Here is a 24,213-nt window from a genome sequence, read left to right as displayed (position 1 = left end):
AAGTTTGACGTCTCCGTGACAACGATGTCCAAACTTATGGCTTATTTCGTGAATTGGAAATTTTGCTTGACCGTAACCTTCACCTTCCAAAATTTAATGATTTCAAGTTTTTTTTTACTTATTAGTTAATCATTGCAAGTTTCATTACTCTACGATTAAAATTGTGGCCAGGAAGCTGTTCACAAACAAACACACACACACTGTACACACAAACACGGCTGAAAATTTAACCTCCTTCCAACTTCGGTGGCCGAGGTAATAATACATTGTCAGTGCCAACCATAGCTTACAAGAGTCAAATTCATGACCTTAGATGGATTGGCTACATCTCCAAATTTTATGAAAATTTTGCTCCTGGAAAAAGTAATGAATTCAGGCCAATAAGGGTGTAACTGTCTTGCCTTTCTCTTACATAAGGGAAGTTCAATTTGTGCATTACTCTTGTTTTTCATTAGGTCCCCTAGCTGTGTTAGGGGATATTTTAATAAAGAAAGTAATTTATTTATTTTTTTTATTTATCTTTGTATGGTATTTTTTAATCGGACCATGCAGTTATGCGATAAGTTCAAGTACTTTACGGTGGATAATTCATTATCTTGACCTCTTTGAGACCTGGTATTGGCTAGTCATCTTATTGTTGGTGGTAGTCTCTTTGCGGGGGTAATTCTCTAAATGAATGGACTTTTAATGATGGAGTCCTTGATTTTGCTAGTCTTCTCTCATTTTAATGGTGACGGAAGAGAAAATCACAAGTTCTCTCTCAATCTTAGATTCCCTTTGAACAAGTCTTCTGTTGGTTGAATTTCAGTTAGTTGTCTAATGAAGTATTTTATCATATATCTATTATTTTAGGTGGATGTCCACAACTTTCTGTAATTGATAACCACCACCAACATTCCAGTTATTGAGTGAATCAGCACACATGTTAGTTAAGAATAATTGAGGCAAGCAGAATTCTTAAGTAAGATTTATAAGTTCAATACTTAACCTAACATTCATTGGATTCCACACTCCTCCCCAAATGTAGTGATGACAGTGCAATGTTGGCCATTTTAAACATGGCAACTGCAACTAGTGGTGCATAGTAGTAGTAGTAGTAGTAGTAGTAATTGTGATATGGAAAGACTAGTCATGAAAATTCACTGTTAATCTTCTAATTTTTAAGTTTATCCATCAAGGCTCCATGTTGTCTAATGATTATAGAGTAAGTATTGAAATAATTATTTTTATTTTCATTGCCAAAAATACTATAGTATAGAGTAAAATAGAAATTAAATGAAAGTATATACCTGTAAAAGGTATAGAAACAGAACAAAATTATTGCTGACACTTTTAGCCAACCAATATTGAAGCACTTGCTTTCATTTGCAGTACATGTATGTTCACATGAATATTTAAGCTAAATTTAATATCTTTAATAAAATATAATAGAATAGAAGAGAAAGGAGCAAGAAAGTGACTGAAACGAGTTATTTGCAATAAGTACCATACTGTACATAATGGTAATTTTTACAAAACTTGAAGTTTGTTAAAAAATAAGAAAATCACACAATGAAACTGATATATAAAAACAGGAAAACAAATTTAACTCAGTTGGGTAACAGGGATGAGCAGGACCAGGACTCAGAAGAACTTTGCCACCATTCCCTCTTCCATTCTTTCGATCTTGCCATCTAACTTCTTTAAACTGTACCTTACTGTGAAATAGAGGGTTTTTCTCACACCCTAGGTTACTTATTGCTGAATAGCCTTGCTAGCATCAGGAATTAACCATATAGGCCAAATAACATAATTCAAAGGCAACACTGGAAGGAGTTGGAAATTAGAGTTCTGGCTTGATATTTTCCAGGAAAAATATTTCAGGTTTGATTTAGTGACTTCCTTCTTGACAACTAAAGGAATGATACATATTCCTTTTATTTCACATTGTTTCTTATATAAACTTTCTCAGTCTCCCTTGCACCATCATCTAAGATTTAGATATGTTACAGGTTAGAAGGGGGGACTACCTTGGTTTCAATTGGTCTTGTCCAGCTTAATTGATTAACTAGCTTGTAAATATATAATTATTATCTGACTTGTATTAAGTATTATGGCATGAATGATGGTTTTGTATTTGAGAATTACTGTTTTTTAAAGTTTATATCATATTCTATGAATCTATAAAAAAACTATTTCCATGATCCACAGGTTGATACTCTTCCAAATCGAAATACTATTATTTATTCAGTATCATGGGCACCAGCAGATTTAAACTGCATTGTAGCTGGGACTTCAGCTGGAGATGTCTTTATTTGGGATATTGGCAAACATAAGATTTTACAAGATATATGTGCACACAAAGACAAGAAGGTATTCTGTGTGGCGTGGAATCAGAACGATTGTCGAAGAATTGCATCAGCGGGTATGTGCATTTTCGAATGACATTTTTCTTGCATTTAATTGTTTTCTAATGTTATGGTATGTTCCTTTAGATTAAATTAGAGGCCTGATCTCTGGTAAACTATAATTTTTATGGCCCTTCTACTTGCTAAAATGTTTGAAAGAAAGGATTATTATAGTCGACAAATATTTTATAGTTTGTAGAGACTGAAAATAAAAATATTCTGGGTGTACATTATGTAGTCTTGTAACTGAATGAGATTTTTGAAAAGTTAAATGTGTAATTTATTTATGTGTATATGCAGTATATATATGGTATATATATATATATATATATATATATATATATATATATATATATATATATATATATATATATATATATATATATGTATATATATATATATATATATATATATATATATATATATATATATATATATATATATATATATATATATATACTATATACATATTACTATTACTATTACTATTACTATTACTACTAGCCAAACTACAACACTAGTTGAAAAAGCAAGATGCTATAAGCCCAAGGGCTCTAACAGGGTAAAATAGCCCAGTAAGGACAGGAAACAAAGAAATAAGTAAACCATATATGAAGTAATGAAAAATTGAAATAAAATATTTTAAAAAACATTGACAACATTATAACAGATAATTCATCTATAAACTATAAAAGACTTATGTCAGCCTGTTCAACATAAAAACATTTGCTGCAAGTTTGAACTTTTGAAGTTCTACTGATTCAACTATCCAAATGGGAATATCATTCAACAAATTTGTTACTGCTGGAATAAAACTTCTAGAATACTGTGTAGTATTGAGCCTCATGATGGAGAAGGCCTGACTATTAGAATCAAATGTATGCCTAGTATTACGAACAGCATGGAACTGTCCAGGAAGATCTGAATGTAAAGGATGGTCAGAATTATGAAAAATCTTATGCAACATGCATCATGAACTAATCAAATGACAAGGACAAAGATTAATAACTAGACCAGGAATAAGAAATTTAATAGACCGTAAGTTCCTGTCCAACAAATTAAGATGAAAATCAGCAGCTGAGGACCATATATATATATATATATATATATATACATATACATATACATATACATATACATATGCACTAAAGAAAAATTGAAAATAGGTAATTGGAATATTAGAATCATAAATCAGATTGGGAAGTTACAGCAAGTGGAGAGTGAATTTATGAAATATAGTTTGGATATCTTAGCCCTGAGTGAAACACGTTGAAGGGGATTGGTAAGGAAACTTTAGACCAAGGCAAGGATGATCGGATGGAGTTGGAAGAGAAGGGGTAGGAATCAGGATGACACCAAGAGCAGAGAAGGCATTAACCAAGTGGAGAGCTGTAAATAGTAGATTGTTACTAGCAAAGTTCAAATCAAAGCAGAGCAATATGAGTATTGTAGTTTGCTATGCCCCAACAAATGATTCCCCTGAAGAAATGAAAGAGGAATACTATGAAGAACTGCAGAGGATAATAGATGAGATCCACGAGAGAGATATGAAAATTGTGATTGGCGACTTTAATGCTGAAGCTAGAAAAAATAATCAAAGGATAGAGAATGTGATAAGTGTCGAGGGTCTTGGTAAAGTTTCAAATGAAAATGGAGTACATTTCATAAGTTTCTGTTCAGCAGACAATCTTGTCATTAGAGGTACTCTTTTTCAACACAGGAATATCTGCAATTATATATGGACTTCACCATGTTGCATTTACAAAAATCAGATTGATCACATTGCCATTAATAAAGAGAGAAGGAGGACCCTGAGAAATGTAAGAAGCTATAGAGGTGCCGATATTGGTAATGATCACCAGCTCCTCATTGCCACACTGAAATTAAAACAAAACACCCAACAGGAAGATGGATAGAATACCTAGGTTTGATACAACTAAGCTTTTAGAAGTAGAGCACAGAGAAACATTTGCAATTGACTGTAGGAATCGATTTGCAGTCTCAGAAACTCTAAGAGATGAAGAACAGACAATTATTGAAGAATGGTGTGATATTAGGAATATATATAAGTATAGTGAAGTCTTGGGACACACAGTTACAAGAAGAAAGCCTGGATGTCAAATGATACTTGGGATACTATAAAAAGGAGACAAAAACAGAAACTGATTGTTGAAAGTTTTCGAGGAAGGTAGAAAATTACAAGGTAGAGAATGGTATGTATTCCAGTATTGATAGTGAGGTCAAAAGAAAAGCCAGGAATGACTGGAAAGAATATTTAGACAGTAAAGCAGATGAGGCTGACAAAGCTATGAATTCAGGAAGTGGCTCAGGTGTAAGAATTGCTCATAGAAATATTAATGAAATCTCGAGTGGGGCAAAGAAGAAGAAGAAGCATTTACCCATCAAAATGAGAGATGGGTCTATTATAACAGAAGCTGAAGAAAGACAATGTCAGATGGAACACTTTAGTGAGGTTATGAATAGGAGATATGAAGGGAATAATTTGGTTGATATACCTGAAGCTGATGAAGACCTTGATGTGCCCATGAATGAATTCAGTGTTTTTGAAGTCGAAGCTATCCTAAAAAGACTAGAGAGATGAAAAGCCTGATACGATGGTATAACTGCTGAGATGATACTGGCCAAAAATGAAGTGACTCCCAGACTACCTACAAGAAGAGGCAAAGCCTGATGAATGGGAGTTAGGAGTGTTGGTGAAAATAGCAAAAAAAAAGGGGACCTCACTGATTGCGATAATAATTATAGAAGCATAACACTTACGTCAGTTGTTATGAAAATCTGAAGTATGCTTATTTTAAATAGACTGGAGAGAGATTGATGAAAAGCTGGGAGATAAACAAGCAGGATTTAAAAAAGGTAGAAATAGCACTGACCAAATTTTCATTTGAGACATGTTGTACAACAATGTGTAGAATACAGAAATCCCCTTTTGATGGTATTTGTGGACTATGATAAAGCCTTTGATAGTGTACACCGGCCAATTTTGTGGAGAGTCCTGCGTTATTATGGAATTCCTCTTAAATATGTAAATTTGACCAAGTCTGTTCATGAGCATAGCAAGTACAAAGTTAATGTTAACGAAGTCTTATCAAATGAATTTTCAGTGAACAGCGGAGTACTCCAAGGGAATATGTTGTCACCTGTGTTGTTTATCCTCCTCATGGATTTTGTAATGTGTAGAACAGTCAGAGATAGTGGAGAAGGATTGGACTGGATTGGTGATGGGAATTTAGCAGACTCAGAGTATGCTGATGATGCTGTCCTTGTTAGCAGAACACCACAGGATTTGCAATGCTTGCTTACCAGAATGCATGAAATATCGCATTAGGATGTGTTGAGGATAAATAGAATAAAAACAGAGATGATGAGAATGGAGTATGGAATGGAAGATGAAATATCATTGAAAGGAGAAAGGATTAATGAGGTAGAATAATTAAAGTATTTAGGAACTATGATCTCCAATACAGGTTCTTGAGAATTAGAGTTTAGTTGAAAGATTGAAAAAGGCAAATCAGACTATGGGTAGGTTAAGTAGAATTTGGAAATCAAATCACCTGAAATTACATATAAAAATCAGACTATATATCAGTTTAGTGAGATTGTTGTTACTGTATGGACATGAGTCATGGTATGAGAATGAAACAATCTACAATAGATTTAGTAGATTTGAGAACAAAACCATCAGAAGGATATTGGAAGTTAAATGGCAGGACAGGATTAGAAATAAAACCATAAGAGAGATTACTTGAGTGCCATATGTTGATATCTTGATGAGGGATAGATGGAGATAGTTTGGGCATGCTCTTTGCACTCCCCAAGAGAGATTAGTTCACCAAAATTTCAATTTGGCTCCACAAGCACTAGAAGAGTTGGAAGACCCAGGCCTACATGGCTGAGGACTATGAAGCGCGAAGTATGAGATGGTGAATGGAGAAGTATTGAGTTAAAAGCTCAACATAGAGACCACTGGCGAAATCTAACAGGGGCCCTTTGCGTCAATAGGCCTAGGAGGAGATGACGATATATATATTATGTGTATATACTGTGTATATATATATATATATATATATATATATATGTGTATATATATATATATATATATATATATATATATATATATATATATATATATCATATGTATATATATATATATATATATATATATATATATATATATATATATATATATATATATATATATATGTTTGTTTTTCATTACTGTGTTGTGGAGGGAGGGAAACAGAGCAAAGGCAATCTTGCACCCAGCAAGATTGCTCCGGCAGTTTGAAAATGTTGGGCTGCTTGTAGCAATCCTAATCACGAATACTGTACTTAACACTTTATTTAGTTGTTATGGATATATGAACTATGAATAACTGAAACTGCAAAGATAGAACCCGGGGAGACGGAGGACTGACTGTTTGTATTTGATTTTCCAGCTCATTTCTAATTTTGAGGTAATTCTCTATAATCTTATGCAAATTATGTACTGTATACCAGTTTAATACTTCTACCATTGTCCTTCAACAGTTCCCTCAAGAGGAATAAGAATTGGAAAAATTTTTATTTTATCAATTAATTAAAATGTTTTTGTATTTCTATATGCTTCAGTTGCATTTTTCTGCAGGTGAATCTGGATATTGTTATGTCCATCAAGTAAGCGGGACTCTCTTGCAAGACTATCGTCACCCTGGGCCAGTTTATGGCTGTGATTGGCGCGATGCTGATATTTTGGCAACAGGCTGTGAAGATGGACGAATCAGGATTTTCAATATATCCAAAAACAGAAGAGAACCAGTTACAGAGCTCAAAGGTAAATTGAATATTCAATAGTGAAAGCATCTATATAGTTCTCTTGTCCATGAACATAATTGTAAATAGAATTTTATTTCAACTTATTATTTGGTAGGTTGCCTTTTGATTGCTCCATAATACAGTTTCATATTGTTGTTACTGGTACATGAAACAATAACTTTGTTATATATTTACCTTGTTGATGTTAAATTAGATGAATGAAATGGATATTGTTTTCAGTGTTAATCCCTCTTATGCTTGCGAAGCAATTTCTTGAGACAGGTCTTTCTTGTGATTTAATGGGTAATAGAGTAAACTTTCCAAATCGGTTATCATGGGATTGATGTAGCAATATGCTTACTGTATTTCTTTATGATGATATGTTCCATATCTTGTGTTTAGACAGTTGAGTATACTACATTTGTAATGTTTAAATATGTATTTTGCTTTTCATTCTAGAAAAAATGTATAAGGGGAATCCTGGAATCAACACTAGATGTAGTATTCATGTAAATTGTTTTGTACTTGTGAGCTCTAAATCCATTTTGGTATTTTCAGCCCATTTGAAAAAAGTTTTCCGTGTGAAATGGAATCCAGTATATTCAGATATTCTCTGTAGTGGCAGCGATGATTCTTCAGTAAGAATTTGGTCTTATTCCAAAGCTCAGTGTCTGACAATATTAGTAGGACATTCTGACAATGTTCGAGGTCTTGTTTGGTGTCCAGAAGTCCCTTTCATGCTTATATCTGGTTCTTGGGATCGTACCCTGAGAGTGTGGGATGCAAGACATGCAACTTGCTTAGATGTTAACTTGGACCATGGAGCTGATGTTTATGGTAAGACTAGAAGAGATTTATCAAGTTTTATTACTTAAACCTTACAATGTGTTATGTAAAAGAAATATGTTGTCTCTAATTAAATTTTAATTTTGTCAAGTAGATTGATTAGTTTTTAGTTTGGAAAATATTAAAGTTCTCTAAAAATTGATAACATTGGCACCAACCCTGGAGCCAGAAAGCAAATGAACAACTTCAGCCTTCTTGGGAAGTTAGGTTAAGAGTATAAATTTATACCCATGTAACGCACATACTAGACAGAAATTACAAATGAATTTTTCCCTTTTACCCACTTTGGTTATCACTGATCGCATCGTATGGCAGTTACCTCAGAATTTTAGGTTTTTTGTTTTCTCTCACCTAATAAGGGGTCATAGAAGACTATGGTTTTTGTTTTAGGAAGAATGAGAATTATAAAGAAATATTTTAGTGTTTAATTTCATGCTGTTTACCGTATGTATCTTTCTATATATTCTTATGACTATAAATGGGAAACTGGCTAATTGTTCTTATACAAACCTTTCATCTTATTGAATAGGGGTATTGTCTCCTTAAAGCAGGAATGGCCATTTACTCATTAATAAGGTAATTCAGTAATGGCAGGCAGTATATAGGGATCCACTCATCCACCTGCCAAAATGAGTCAAGCCTCTTTTGTCTTCATCCACATCAAGTGAGAACTTATGCTGCAGCCCCTCATCAAAATGCTTTACCGTTAAATTTTTCCATTTAATTGTGAATTGTATATTTTGGAATTCATGGATGAATTGAAGAATGATGATATGCGAAAGTTATCGGCTTAGGAGTGTAAGACGAGTGGGGATTTATGTTGGGCATATCCACAGATTTCCACTCTTTGTTAATTGTGCCATGGGCCACTCCTGTTTGGAATTTTCCAATTTGGTGAGTGTCTGCCATTCTCTTCTGTTTATTGCAAAAGGTTTGGCAGAAATAATAAGACTGAATTGTTTGCTACATCCTATGGCAGGAATACAGTACTTTGTCATTAATGCAAAAGAACCCTTTTGGTTCTTTTCTCTCCCCCTGCCAACCCCCACTCACTGTTCTTATTTTGCTTTTGTCCTCAGGAATAAGAGTAAAACCAAGAACGACTTTTACCTTCAGTTTGTGCTAAGTTTGTGTAATTCAGATGCGAGTATTTCTCCCAGTGATGGATTCACACCTGTGGGGCCTCAAGACATACCTGTACTTGATTATTTCATTGTCAATGATGGTTTCTGAAGATTTTGTGATTGCTTTGAGGGGAGCTTTGGCTTTGGCCAGGATTCCTTCAGTGTCAGTGCCAGTGCCTCCAGTGAGTCTTCACAGTGTCAGATACCTCCAGGGTCTGTTTGGTTGAGTATGACCCAGTGTTACACCTGCTGCTACTGTAACAGTGGTCAATCCTCTTTCATCCCTGCATCTGAGCTCTGACACCATAGACAATTCCAGATCATTCCAGGGACAAAGATCCTTCCAGTCTAAATCATAGAGACTGCCCCTCACCAAGGAATGAATCTTCTAAATAGAAGTTTGCTTTCGCTTAGGAGCAAATAACACATTTAAGTAATTTGTATTTTTCCTAGCTATAACATACCCAAGTCCTTTTAATTAATTTCCCCCCTTAACTGGTTCCTCAGTACTTAGTAAATAGATCAAAAGTTACTTTGAGTGGATCCCTTCATCCCCTTCGTCATCACTGAACTTCCTTGTTAATGATTCAAAAGCCCCTTCAGCTTTGTGAAAACAATGGTCCCAAATATAAGGACTGAGGTTTGTATAGCTATAAGAAATCAAAATTACAATACAGTACTCTACTTTAAAGATTTGCTATTTTGATCACAAATGAGAACTTAACTCTTTACTTATGTTATGATCGCATTTACAGCAATTGCTTAGATGGAATATTATATATCATACTTAATAGGCAAGAGCATAGTTTCATCCAGTATATTATTATTATTATTATAAATTGCTAAGCTACAACCCTAGTTGGAAAAGCACAATGCTATAAGCCCAGGGGCTCCAACAAGGAAAATAGCCCCATGAGGAAAGGAAACAAGGAAAAATAAAAATTTTAAGAGTAACAACATTAAATTAATATCTCCTTTATAAACTATAAACACTTTAACAAAACAAGAGGAAGAAAAATAAGATAGAATACTGTGCCCGAGCGTACCCTCAAGCAAGAGAACTCTAACCCAAGGCAGTGGAAGACCATGGTACAAAGGCTATGGCACTACCCAAGACTAGAGAACAATGGTTTGATTTTGGAGTGTCCTCCTAGAAGAGCTGCTTACCATAGCTAAAGAGTCCCTTCTACCCTTACCAAGAGGAAAGTAGCTACTGAACAATTACAGTGCAGTAACCCTTGGGTGAAGAAGAATTGTTTGGTAATCTTAGTGTTGTCAGGTGTATGAGTACAGAAGAGAATATGTAAAGAATATACCAGACTACTTGGTGTGTGTGTAGGCAAAAGGGAAAATGAACCGTAACCAGAGGGAAGGATCCAATGTAGTACTGTCTGGCCAGTCAAAAGACCCCATAACTCTCTAGCTGTAGTATCTCAACAGGTGGCTGGTGCCCTGGTGTTTCATTTTTTATTATGGTCTCTAGTCGAGCTGTTCTTACTCTGTGAGCGGCCTAGTTATAAAATTGTTTTGATATTGAGTCTATTGTTTATCATTTTTTCAGAAGTAAAGTTAACATGTTACTTTCTAGCAGAATTTTTTTTTTATAATGAGAATTAGTAATAGTTTAATGCCACATATGACTTATTGTTTTACCCCTACTTAAGTTATAAAAACAATATGGAAAGTAGTGTTCAGAATGGTTGAGACTTTTCATTTTTAGAGGAAGAGTCATATGAAATTAAGTACTTTGTTAATTTCAGGTCTCAGCATACATCCCATACGGCCATTTTTATTAGCCTCTTGTTCACGAGATTCGACAATGCGGTTGTGGTCTTTAGCATCGTTTGTAGCACCTCTACAGTTGAAGGTTCTTTCAGAAAAACCCATTGAGGAAATAATTGATGGAACAGGTGAGCTTGAAACTCTAATGGTGCTGTCTATTATAAAGAGAATACTCTATTTTACAATGAAACTGATATACAGTACATGAATTTTTAACCTATCCTGTATGTCATACAGGTAAATACCATGCACACTTTATTTTATGTTGCTTGATGCATATTTAGTTAATGATTTTTGTATTAAAAAGAATTTATGTATGGACTACAGATGAGATGGTCTCTGAAAGAATTTCCTTTTTGTGAGATCACACATGTATCATATTTGCAAATTTTTTGTTTTACTGTACACAAAGTGCCCTAGAAATATCTGAATAGTTTACAAAAACTTGATTATTTTATTTAGAGGATTGCTAACCAGAATTAGTTAGAATTTGATAATCAATTATTTTTAATTTGCAGTAGGTCCTTGTATAGGCTATATATGCCTGTAGGTGTACATATACTATCTGCTTTTCTAGTCGAGTAGATTGAATCTTAGAAAACATTTTCAACCCATGTGATTTATATCCTTAGGGTAAATATTTGTGATAGAAAATTTTAATTGAATGTTCAGTACAGATTAAGATTTTAATAGCATGTATAAAAGAATGATGAGGGAATGCAGATTACTCAAATACAGTCTGCATAATTTTTAATAGAAAGGCATTTTTAGGCTGGGATATAAACTAAAAAAGCTGAAATAATCAACTATTTCATGATTAGTTGGAGGTAATTATGCATTATGAGCCTTAGATAAGATATTTTTTTTCATTTGGTTCTTATTTGGTCTCATTGGTTTTATTTTTTACCAAGATACCTTAGGAATCGTTATCATCGTTGCAATACAAGTGCATATTCCCTGTGGGACTGTAAATACAACAGAAACAGTAATACATGAGAAGGTTAACGATTGTAGAAAATAAAATATGTAATACTGTGCATATAATTAAAAATAATGTCTGTTGTACTTTTCAGACCAACATAAGAGCTTTTCTACTGGTCTTCATCTTTGTGGTTTAAGAGCAGATCACCTTCAAGCAACCTTGGAGAAGACAGACGTTGCTCATCATTACAGCAAAAGGCTCAAGCTCTTTGCAGACCTTTTTTGTGTTAGTGTTGCTATCGATTTGTACTTTTTGATATACAGTACATTTTTTAGTGATGCATGTTATTTTTTCTGTCAAAAATTTTATTAGTAAGAGTAATAATTATGCTTGATGTATGCATTTCAAATACTTTTTGTTCCTACATGAGTACAAAGCCTCATCTTTTAATAGGAGTATACTCTCAGCTAAGCTAGATTTGGCTGTCAAAACTTTTCAACAAGGCCACTGAGCTCTCACTTTCTTTTCAGCCACCAGATAGTACACATGCATTACCAGTGATCTCAGCTGTCTGTTTTAAAATCTTAGATAATTGGTTGGCATATCATAGTGTGAGTGTTTTAAGGCGGAAGAAAGGTTTTGCAATTTCCCAATAACTGTAGATGATTGACAATTGTCAGTGTATTCTACAGATTCTACTTTCTTGTTCCCGTTAGACAGCATTTGTTGTGGTTGCCTATTCCCTTGCTTTTGTGCCCTAGTGATTACTAAGACAGTGTAATCCTAATGAGGTTGAAATTACTCATTATCAATTTGCTTCGTCAGAGGAAGAAGTTTCGGCCATCGAATGGGAAACACTGACCTTCTCCTTTCCTTCAGTGTTTTCCAGTTCTCTGTAAGCCGCTGAAGACATTTTACTCATTATGTTATCTTTTCCGGAGATCTTTTCCCTGTGGGAGCATCATTATCGACCTGAACAACTCTTCAAAAAGAGCTGCAAGTTCTTCCTTCCATTTCTCCTTCATCTCTTCTCATTGACAGAGGGGATGAAGGCTCCCACCCTTCTTTTCCCCTTTTTGGACTAGGAAGTCTAAGTAGACTGATAGATAGGAGTTGCTTGCATAATTTTTTTTACTGTTTCTCTCCCTGTAGGAAAGGCAATGCTCCTGCAGAAATTCCCTTAACCCCTTCACCAGTGATGGAGAGAAGACCACAACCTGTTTTCACGTATGTCTTCACCTGTTTGCGTGCCTACTAGCACGCTCCTACAAGGCCCTTACTTGTTTACGTGAGCATCTACTATGCGGTTGCCCATGAGTGCTCTGTTAGGGGCGGCATATGACTGGAAAACTTTCACTCCTACAAGTAACACACCCTCAACTATTTGTGTGTTCCTTCACCTGTTCGCATGAGCCCTCGCTTCTACACTCACCCTTTTCTGAGATCGCATGTTCGCCTTATAGTAACGCCAGAAACTTGATACTTCTACGTGTGTCAGCATGTTTCATGAGCTGAGAAAATACGTATCTTCATATCTAGCTACCTGTGCGCATTTCTCACAAGAACCAGCGTGTGCACTGCTGGTAGGAATGAGGACCTCACCCTTCTCTCCCCTTTCTGGTCAATCCCTGTCTTGCTTTCAGGAGAGTGAGGGGAAAAGTTGCGTATAGATAGTTATCCCTTTGGTGACAGGCATCGGTAAATGTTGCAGTGCCCTCAACCAAATTCTGCTACTTCACGTAAAGATTACATCGTCGAAATATCCGTTCAATAAAACTCCATGTCTCTGATGATCTCTGAGTATGTGTCGATGGTATATACAGAGACAAGCAAACGTACCAAGATTATAGAAAATGTACTAAGATTGTACCTAGCGCTGAGCAGTTCATGATATAAGTGCTCACATGACTTTTTCTAGCACTCGGTCACGTACAAGATTAAGCTCCTCACAAACCGAGTAAGTTGAACACCTAGTATGTTCTTTCCTCGGGACATTAAGATTGAAAAGACTTAATTTCCCTAGTTTATGTTTTGATACAAGGTTTGGGTGTTAACCTTGCGGGCTCGTCACTGTATGATCGTTTACTTCACGTATGTTCCTCGGTGACTTTCGGGTCACTGAACCTATGGCAGCTGCTGATTTCCTGCTCTTCTGTTACACAATACAGTGATACCTCTACATACGATCTTAATTCGTTCCAGAAACTGCTTCGTATGTTAAAACGATTGTATGTTGGAGCAAATATTCCCATAAGAATACACGGTAATTTGTTTAATTCGTTCCTCAGCCTAAAAACCCATAATAACTCCTTAATAAATGGATACACATAATTACACATAACATAATACAATACAGTATAATAATTATCTAAAAAAAGAATAATAATAAAGAAATAATAAATATAAAAGGGGTTTTTATGTAACACTTTACCTTAGCGACAGGCCAGCGCAGGTGTAGGGACTGCTACGCAAGAGGAGATGGAAGATCAGCAAGGAGGTAGGGACAGCGACTTTGTACGATAACGGGTACGATAACTTATACTAACTTACACTACGTGAACTTTAACTTAACTTAGCTTATTTTTTTTTTCATTTTTATAATTTTATATTTTTTTTTTTACATTTTTTTTCTTTTCTTATTTTTAATTTTCATCACTTTCACTCGATTCGGTCTTCCTTTTCTTTGCTTCACTTTCTTTCTTTTCATCATGATCACTACTGTAGACCGTTTTAGAGATTTTTTAAAGAAACTATCGAATGAAAGTTGCTTGGTACGGCTTTTGAGGATTTTTCTGAAATGAGTTAAGCAAACATCATCGAACTGCGTAACAACACTGCAAACCTGAAGTTTCTGTGGGTGATGCTTGTCGATGAAATCAGCCACGTGTTGATGATATGCCAACATCTGTTTTATTTCCGCCGTACCTAAGATTTGGCCTACCTCCTTGGTCTCCTACAACTCACTCAATTGTGCTTGGAACTCATCATGCTGCATAGCTTGCAGCTCCTTGAGTTCCTCGGTGGTGAGCTCTTCATGATGCTCATCGACGAGTTCGGTGATGTCATCTTCATCCTCTTCCAGACCTATGGACTTGCCAAGGGATACAATCTCTTCGATGTCTTCCTCGGCGGCAAGCACAGGTTCATTCTCGGGGCCAAAACCTTCGAAATCTCTGGGAGCAACAGCATCAGGCCAAAGCTTCTTCCAAGCTGAATTCAGGGTCCGACGAGTTACTCCCTCCCAAACCTGATCTATGATCTTTAAGCAGTGCACGATATTAAAGTGGCTCCTCCAAAGTTCACGCAAAGTTAAGTTGGTGCTTTGCGTGACATTAAAGCACTGCTTAAATAAGTGCTTGGTGTAGAGCTTCTTAAAATTAGAGATGACTTGCTGGTCCATGGGCTGGAGGATAGGGGTGGTATTCGGTGGAAGATACAACACTGATGAATTTGTATTCATTGATGATATCATCTTCGAGTCCCGGGGGGGGTGAGCGGGTGCATTGTCCAAGCAAAGCAAGCACTTGAAAGGCAAATTCCTCTCCTGAAGGTACTTCTTGACAGCAGGGCCGAAAACTACGTTTACCCATTCCACAAAGATATGCCTAGTAACCCAAGCCTTAGAATTAGAACGCCATAGAACATGTAGCAGGTCTTTATTAATTCTATGTGCTTTAAATGCCCTAGGGTTTTCAGAATGGTAAACTAATAAAGGCTTAATTTTGCAGTCCCCGCTGGCGTTGGCACAAAGCGCAAAAGTCAACCTATCCTTCATTGGCTTATGTCCAGGCATTTTCTTCTCTTCGGCGGTAATGTACGTTCGACTAGGCATCTTTTTCCAAAACAGACCGGTTTCATCACAGTTGAACACCTGCTGCTCTACGTAGCCTTCCTCCGCCACGATGCTTTCGAACATTTTAACAAAGTCTTTAGCAGCCTTGGTGTCCGAACTCGAAGCTTCTCCATGCCGAACAACTGAATGAATCCCGGTCCGTTTCCTAAATTTCTCAAACCAACTTCGAGATGCCTTGAATTCCTCCGTCGTAGGATCGGCTGAACTCTCCCCCGCATCACCCCCCGAGCCCGCCGCCTTCAAGTCACTGTAGATAGCGCTGGCCTTCTCACAAATGATCGTTTCAGTGATCGTATCGCCAACAATCTCCTTGTCCTTGATCCATATTAACAAAAGGCGTTCCATCTCTTCAAGGGTAGGGCTACGACGTTTGGAAATAATCGTGATCCCCTTTGAAGGTTTCACTGCTTTAATGGCTGACTTCTGCTTTATGATCGTCGAGATCGTAGACATATTCCGGCCATATTGTTTAGCCAGATTGCTAACACGCACACCTCGCTCATGCTTTTCTATTAGTTCTTGCTTTTGTTCTAATGAAAGCATTGACTTCTTCCTTTTCTCACCACTACTACTACTACTTCCTGAACCGAAACTAAGCTTTTTAGGACCCATGATTAAGAAACACAGAAAACAACACGTGAAAAAGGAAGATAAAAAACACTGTTAATAACTGAGCGAATAGAGAACAACCACACGATGCGCACGAGAGGAGAGGACTGATCAAGGTGACATTCGATTGGTGTCCCTCCGATGTGCTGCCGTCTAGCGGCGTCAACAACAAACCACGGTTGACGCTTTCGAGAAAATTCCACGCGTACGCGTATTGTTTACTTCGTATGTTTGAGCAAGACTTCGGGTGTCGAGACAGAAATTTGGTTGAATTTTACTTTGGATATTGAAAAATTCGTATGTTAGGACATTCGTATGTAGAGGTTCCACTGTAATAGGGAACCTTGAAATCATTTACCATCATTAAGAACCTTACAATCAGTTACCTGAATGAAGAACCTTACGATTGGTTACCGCGATCGGGAACCAAATGATCTGGAACAAAAATTTAAGATTATGCTCGTGCTTCAAGTGATCGTCATCTTTGAGTCGCCAGGAACTATTTAATGTTACCTGTTCTCTCCCAGCACTCCTACCTCCAAAGAGAAGTAGGAAGGAGTCATCGAAGCACAGGAGAACCGCTCTGGCAGTATCTCATGACTTCGACCCATTCCTCAGCATGGTTTCGCGGGAAGAGCGGCGCTGTACCAAAACTTAACCCCATGAAGGATCTTTGGTGCAAGGTACGTGAGCTCAAGCAGGTGTGAGGTACATGAGCTCAAGCAGGTGTGAGGTACATGAGCTCAAGCTCCTGCCGAAAGTACTCTCTCCCATTCAAGACCATGCACGAGTGCTGCTGGTTGAGACTTTGGCAGCTGTTCTTGTCGCTCTCCCGCCTTGTGATGTTCCCGAGACACTTCAGTAACCTCATTATGCGAGATATCCCCACTCGCTCGCTGTTATGGATCCTAGACCTAGATCTTCTCACACTCAGAGACCAATCTATGACCGAGTTTTCCCAGATGTCATGATCTTCCATCTCTGTCGTCTTTGAAAGGTTAGAAAAGATGATTTCTTAAAGTTGATCTCAACACCCCTACAAGCACTTAAGATGTCACATCATGCGTGCATGCATAGGTGGTTGTCGACAATGATCCTCTCCGACCAATTTGGGGGAGTACCTCATGTGATAATATCGGACCTCCTGTGGTGGCTGAATTAGGAGAACCTGATAGTGGGGACACCCTTCCAGGATCCTCCTCCACAGTTCATGCTGTTCACAGATGAGTCTTGCCAGGGATTGGGCACCCATATGGGAAAGGAACAGGTCTCGGCCATATGGTAAGAGGAAGATGAGCTTCCACATAAACTTCCTGGAAAAGAAAGCGGCACAACTAGCTTTACTCCACTTTGCAGAGACACTGATTGGCCACTCTGTAGTACTGTATTGATGAGCGACAACTTACAGTTGTGACATACATCTCCACACAAGGAAGCGTGGCTTCTCTCCTGCTATGCAACTTAGCATTAGAGATCCTCAGATAGACACAGTCCCAGGCGATCTCTCTCTCAATGAGGTTTATCCCTGGGAAGAGAAATGTCATTGCAGACCATCTGAGCCATTTAGGGTCTTTTCTTCCTCTAGTGGTGAAGAGACTTGTGACTTTGTGGGGTTCCCATCTCTGGACATGTTCGCCACCCACCTGATATCGCAATCTCCTGGTATATTGCTCTCCATTCCCAGACTAAGCTATAGTAATGGAAGTTTTCAACACCTGTGGGGTGGTCTAGACTTCCATGCCTTACCACTGTTCTGTCTGATTCATCAGACACTGAACAGAATCAGAACATCCAAGGGAGTTAGAGTAATGCTGGTGGCCCCAATGTGGCCAGCAGTGGAGTGGTATTCAGACCTGCTGGAATTTCTCACAGAAATACCAAGAGAACTCCTAGAGTGGCCAAACCTGTTACTCCTCACATGAGAAAATTTCACAACGCAGTACATTGCCCATCTGTTCGGAGTTGGAGACTATCCAGCGTCTCCTCTGAAAAAATGGCTTTTTAAGACCATCTGCAAAGCCGCTTTCCGGATACCTCTGAAAGTCTTCCGCAACAGTTTATCAGGCAAAGTGGAAAATAATCTGTGATTTGTGTTGTAGGGGGAATACTGCTCCTCTCAAGGCCACTATTTCCCTGATGGCAGACATTTTAGTGTTCCTAAGGATCAAGAGAGCTCCTTCAGTCACTGTGATGAAAGGCTACCACTTAGCCTTGTGCCAAGTATTCAAACTGAAAGGTCTAGACCTCAGACTCCTGGGAACTCTCAGCATTGATGAGGAGTTTTGAGCAGTCTTGTCCTCCTCAAGAACTAAAAGCCCCCTCCTGGGATGTGACTTAGGTCCTATGGGCTTTAAAGAAAGCCCTCTACAAACCTGTGCATAAAGCCTTAGAGAGAGACCTTACCCTAAAGACAGTCTATATTCCTACCTTAGCTTCAGTCAAAAGAGTGAGTGAGCTGCATGGTTTATCTCGCCTTGTGTCACATTCCAGAGGGTGGAGAGAACTCTTTTTGTACTTTGTCCCTGAATATGTGGCCAAAACCCAAAATCCGTGTGATAATGATATCAGAATTGACTCTTTCATGATCTTGTCTTGCAAAGAGGTAACTGATGACCTGGATGACATGTTATTATGTCCTGTAAGAGCAATATGTAAATAACTGAAAAGGACACAGTATCCCAGGTCCACGATCACCAATTTAGTTTGAGCACTGGCCATTCCAAACAGAACTTTTCCAGAAACACCATCTCTCTTTAGTTGAGAAGTCCTGAAGGGGAAGCATCTCCAAGGGCCCCCCCTTCGAGAACATTATATACGTGGGCTTTCTGCAACCATAGTGTTTTGAAAAAAAACACTCTGTAGTACAAGTTCTAAAAGCAGGAGTCTAGAAGAGACAAACCACTTTTATGAACCATTACTTTGAAGATTGCACACACAGGTCCTTAGACACTCTTTTTCTTTAGGACCCATTGTTGCTCCATAGCAAATACTGTAATCTAATTTAAGCTCACATGGGACAAGTAACTACCTCAATCCCAGGCATCAGTTTCTCTCTGCATTGTAAGTGTGTTTATGAGCATAAAGGCGAATAACAATTTTGATCGAATTTGAAGCCATCACTTAAAATCTTCCTAATGCAGGTAAGAATGCCTTGTGTTTGTTGACTGATATATAATGATATATTGCATATACAGTAATACCTTGACATCCGAGTGTCCCAACATACAAAATATTTGAGATACGAGGAAAGTTTCGAGCAAATTTTTGCCCCGAGATAGAGATAAATTTGAGATACGAGGATACGAGATAGTTCCCTATGCAGCTGCTAGGTGGCCAATGTGCGAGAGGCTGCTCACGAGGACAGCATCGCTCGCTCTTTCCCGTCGGATCTCCGTCGCGTAAAGTTACCTCCGAGCATCGGCTGTAGTGTTTGCATTTTTAACGTGTTTTTACCATTGATCAGTACAGAATTAAGTGAATAAGCAATGGGTCCAAAGCAAGCATGTGCAAACAAGGGTAGTGAAAAGAAAAAGCATATGATGAAAATCGAGATAAAGCATGAAATAATTGAAAAACATGAGAGTGGTGTAAGAGTGACTGAGCTGGCTCGCCAATGTGAGAGGAGTACATCAACAATATGTACCTTCCTCAAGCAGAAGGATGTTATAAAGAGCACCAAGCCTCTCAAAGGACTAACCATCCTTTCTAAGCTGCACTGGGATATTCATGACGAGATGGAGAGGCTTCTTTTGATATGGATAAAGGAGAAACAGTTGACGGGAGATAGCGTGACCGAGACGATCATCTGTGAAAAGGCCAGCGGAATCTACGATGACTTGAAAGGAAAGCAAGCAGCTGAGAGAGGGGAGACTTCGCCGCTAGCGGAAACCTTTAAAGCCAGTCGTGGCTGGTTGGATAATTTCAAAAAATGGACTGGGATACACTCGGTTGTGAGGCGTGGGGAAGCAGCAAGTTCCGACTCGAAAGCCGCGGTGGACTACGTCAAAACCTTTGCCTCAGTTATCGCAAAACAAGGATACATCTCCCAACAAGTGTTCAACTGCAATGAAACTGGCCTTTTCTGGAAGAAGATACCCTGAAGGACATTCATCACGGCAGAGGAGAAGAGACTACCTAGCCATAAACCCATGAAGGACCGGTTAATTCTAGCCTTGTGTGCCAATGCCAGTGGTGACTGTAAGGTCAAGCCACTTCTGGTGTACCACTCAGAAAACCTATGTGCTTTCAAGTGCCAATGGATCTTGAAAGAAAAACTGCAAGTGATGTGGCTCGCCAATGCTAAGGCTTGGGTTACGCAGCATTTCTTCACAGAATGGGTTAATCTGTGCTTTGGTCCGGCAGTCAAAAAATATTTGTCCGAGAAAAGCCTGCCAATGAAATGTCTCCTGGTCCTTGACAATGCCCCTGGTCACCCTCTTGGTCTCGAAGAGGACGTTCTTGATGAGTACAGGTTCATCAAGGTCCTTTATCTCCCGCCCAACACCACGCCACTCCTCCAGTCCATGGACTAACAAGTAATTTCCAACTTTAAAAAACTGTACACGAAGCATTTCTTCAAGAAATGCTTCAATGTCACAGACAACACCATTTTCACCCTTCGTGAATTTTGGAAGGAACATTTCAATTTTGTCCATTGCTTAAAAATTGTTGACAACGCATGGCAGGGTGTCACACAAAGAACTCTTAATTCAGCATGGAAGAAATTGTGGCCAGCTAGAGGGACTTTGAAGGGTTCGATACGCCAGACCCTGATGAACCCGAACCTATTGTGGTGGATGAAATCGTGTCTCTTGGAAAGTCCATGGGGCTGGAGGTAGATGAAGCAGACGTGAATGACCTTGTCGAGGAGCATCAGGAAGAGCTCACGACACAGGATTTGATCGAGCTCTAGGAAATGCAACATTCGAAGGTGTTGCAGGAGCTCAGTAGCAAGGAGGAGGTGGAAGAGGAGGACTGCCTTTCTATGAAGGAAATCAGAGACGGCAGAAGTTTTCTGATTTTATGGAAAAGAAGCTCCCGGACAAGTTGGCGTGTGGTCCTGCGTTAGCCTTCTGTGACAACACTTGTGTATGTCATTTTCATAACATTTTGAAGGGGAGACAAAAGCAAACATCCCCAGATAGGTTCCTTTTAAAAAGGCTCGCAAAAAGTGAAGGTGAAAGCGAGGTAAAAATAGCCAAGCCGGAAGAAGAAAAGTAAAAAAATGAAAATGAAAATAAAATTAGAATTAAGTTTAGTGTAATGTAAGATCAACATTTATTTTTAAGTGTGTGTACCGAACGTGTTGCCGTCAAATCTCTCTCCTACCGGTTCTCTCTCCCTCCTCTTCCGCACACACCGCCGTTAGCCGCTACCGTTTGTCTCGAAGGTAAGAACTCCATAATAATGTCACATTTTAGTGCAGATCATAACCAGTACATAGGTAATTCTTATTTTGTGCGTGTAGAATGTGAATTAGAACAATTAAAAACATGTATTTCCACTGTAATATACTGTTTTTAGGTGTTTTTTCAGAGGGTGGGAACGAATTAATTTGTTTTTAGTTATTTTAAATGGGAAAAATTTATCTGAGATACAAGCGAATTTATATACGAGCTCGGGTCCTGGAACACATTAAGCTCGTATCTCAAGGTATTACTGTATTAATATTATAAGTCACTTGATGTTCCTTTCACTTCACCCTGGTAAAGCACTTTTGAATGGAAAAGAAGGCCCTGCCTTGTACGAGCCGACTGTACTGTTCACAAATAATTTAGTTTGATCTTTGGCTATTACTATAGTAATTGTATCCAGGGGTAAAGGGAACACCTCCTACAGCACGGAGACTTCCTCCCACCAAAGAAAGATTCCCCAGCAAATAATTCAGAAGTTTGTATCCATGTAGGAATAAACTACAAATTTTATATAATTTGTATTTTTCCTAGCTATATAAACCTCAGTTATTTACCAAAAGTCCTGCCTCACCCTCCCCTCAAGTCTTTGATCAGAAGAGTGTTGTGACTAGACGCTTCAGACAAGCATAATCTGTCATGCGCACTGGGTGCCCAGCAGCATAGCATGATGCTATCTACCAATTTTTTTTTTTTTTTTGTCTTCCTGTAAGAATCTAAACCAGAAGTAACCCATTAAATGACTCATATTTGTATAGCTAGGAAAAACATAAATCACTGTATATAAAATTTATAGTTTTTCCTTGTTTCAGCAGGAGTTTCATTATGACTAAGAGGAAAATACAATCAAAACATCTTGCTAACATAAAGAAGAGAAAATGTGCTCTAATATTTGTATAATATTGGTGGTATTAGTGGAGTTAGTGAAGGAGAGAGAGAATGCAGTACAGTACCCTGCCACAGGAAAAGGCAGCTTGCAACCAGGAGCCTAAAGAAGCAAGACCTTTCATCACCTGATGTATAATTTCAATTTTTGTAAAAAAAAAAATTTCACGTAAATAATGAACGTAAAAGATAAACTTGAAATTACTGGACATAGAATACCTCTAACACAGTCAGCCCTCCATATTCGCAGGAGTTAGGTAACAGAGACAGGCGTGAAGACCGAGAATTCGCAAATACTTGCTGCCTTAGGATGGGATAACTCCTAACCTACTAAATCACTGCCCATTGCTTACGCACAGTGAACTAACACACCAATCACTGACTAATATTGTTTTTACTTGATTTCTATCACAGTGTAAGGATTGTGTTAGTAAATGAACAAATTCAGTTAGTGTACAGTACATGTGCACACATGTACTACGTACTGTAACCAGTAAGGCTACGTTAAAGTACAGTACGTAACAATAGAGTTGTCGTAGGGACACTTGTAACAACATAACAGTGTCTTGTTCCTATCTAATATAATACTCTATGATACTGTAGTGTATATTACTGTGATATATGTACAGTAGTATTATAGCACTGCAGTACAGCTTAATTAGCAAAGCTAGCACTATACAGTAAGTATTCACTGTTTTCGTTAAGACGACTCTCACTGTTTGATAACCAAATGCACACGTAGTCTAATTTTACATACAGTATTGTAGAGTATTAGTATTTACGCACAGTTCTGTACAGTAAAGTTTATAAACAATTTTATACAGTATATTACTGTACAATATATATACAGTGATATGACAAATTCGAAGATAATTTGTATTTTTCCTAACCATATAAACCTTAGCTATTTACATAGGGTTTACCTTTTAGCGCAGCTGAAATGACGAGCCAATAGTTTTAACGAGGTTTAATTACCCCCGCGCTAGTTAGCGGGGGGTGGGGAAGGGTAGCTTGCTACCCCTCCCCCCTCCACACACCGGTGACTTGCTTCACTTCACTTAGAGGTAGGACTTGACTTGGGGGTCAGGGATGGCGGGCACATATGTGTAAATAGCTAAGGTTTGTATGGTTAGGAAAAATACAAATTATCTTCGAATTTGTCATTTGTTCCGTAACCGAAATACAAACCACGCTATTTACATAGGGTGACTTACCCCTTAGGAAGGGTGGAAAGTCCCCAGCCTTACTGACTTCGGCTTGCCCGGGGCTCGATCCCTTAGTGAGCAGCACTAGAGAGAGGGAGCCCCTGTACCTCACAAGTTCCTAGCATCGCTAGGAACGAGTGGCCTACATAAGCAGTGTGAGGAGGAGAGTGTGACTCGTCCTATGAAGTTGACCTTGAGACCTTCAGATAGGAATTCTAGGATAGGACGTTCCCAATACCACCTCGTCAGGGTATGGGAGACGCAACAGTATTAAGCTTAATACTAGGAGCACAAAGAAGCATGGGTTACCTGCAGAGGTCGAGGTCAGCTATGCGAGGACCAGGATGCTGCTTCCCCAAGAGAGGGGAGAATGA

The 24,213-nt window shown here is 38.2% G+C and overlaps 1 protein-coding gene across 2 annotated transcripts in view; it reads left to right on the top strand.

Annotated features, from left to right (window-relative positions):
* The window catches only part of LOC137627724 (WD repeat-containing protein 17-like), a 183,378-nt gene that overhangs the window by 86,408 nt on the left and 72,757 nt on the right, over positions 1–24,213 (top strand). For both annotated transcript variants that reach the window (XM_068358990.1, XM_068358989.1), the window contains 5 exons: positions 2,191–2,404; positions 7,036–7,221; positions 7,761–8,039; positions 10,933–11,082; positions 12,028–12,161. In XM_068358990.1, coding sequence (XP_068215091.1) covers positions 2,191–2,404; positions 7,036–7,221; positions 7,761–8,039; positions 10,933–11,082; positions 12,028–12,161 — 963 coding nt within the window. The remainder of the gene's footprint in view (positions 1–2,190; positions 2,405–7,035; positions 7,222–7,760; positions 8,040–10,932; positions 11,083–12,027; positions 12,162–24,213) is intronic.

Source organism: Palaemon carinicauda, chromosome 35, assembly GCF_036898095.1.
Source record: "Palaemon carinicauda isolate YSFRI2023 chromosome 35, ASM3689809v2, whole genome shotgun sequence".
NCBI classification, from domain to species: domain Eukaryota; kingdom Metazoa; phylum Arthropoda; class Malacostraca; order Decapoda; family Palaemonidae; genus Palaemon; species Palaemon carinicauda.
The sequence above is the reverse complement of the archived record's forward strand: the minus strand, read 5'-3'. Positions and strand labels throughout refer to the sequence as shown.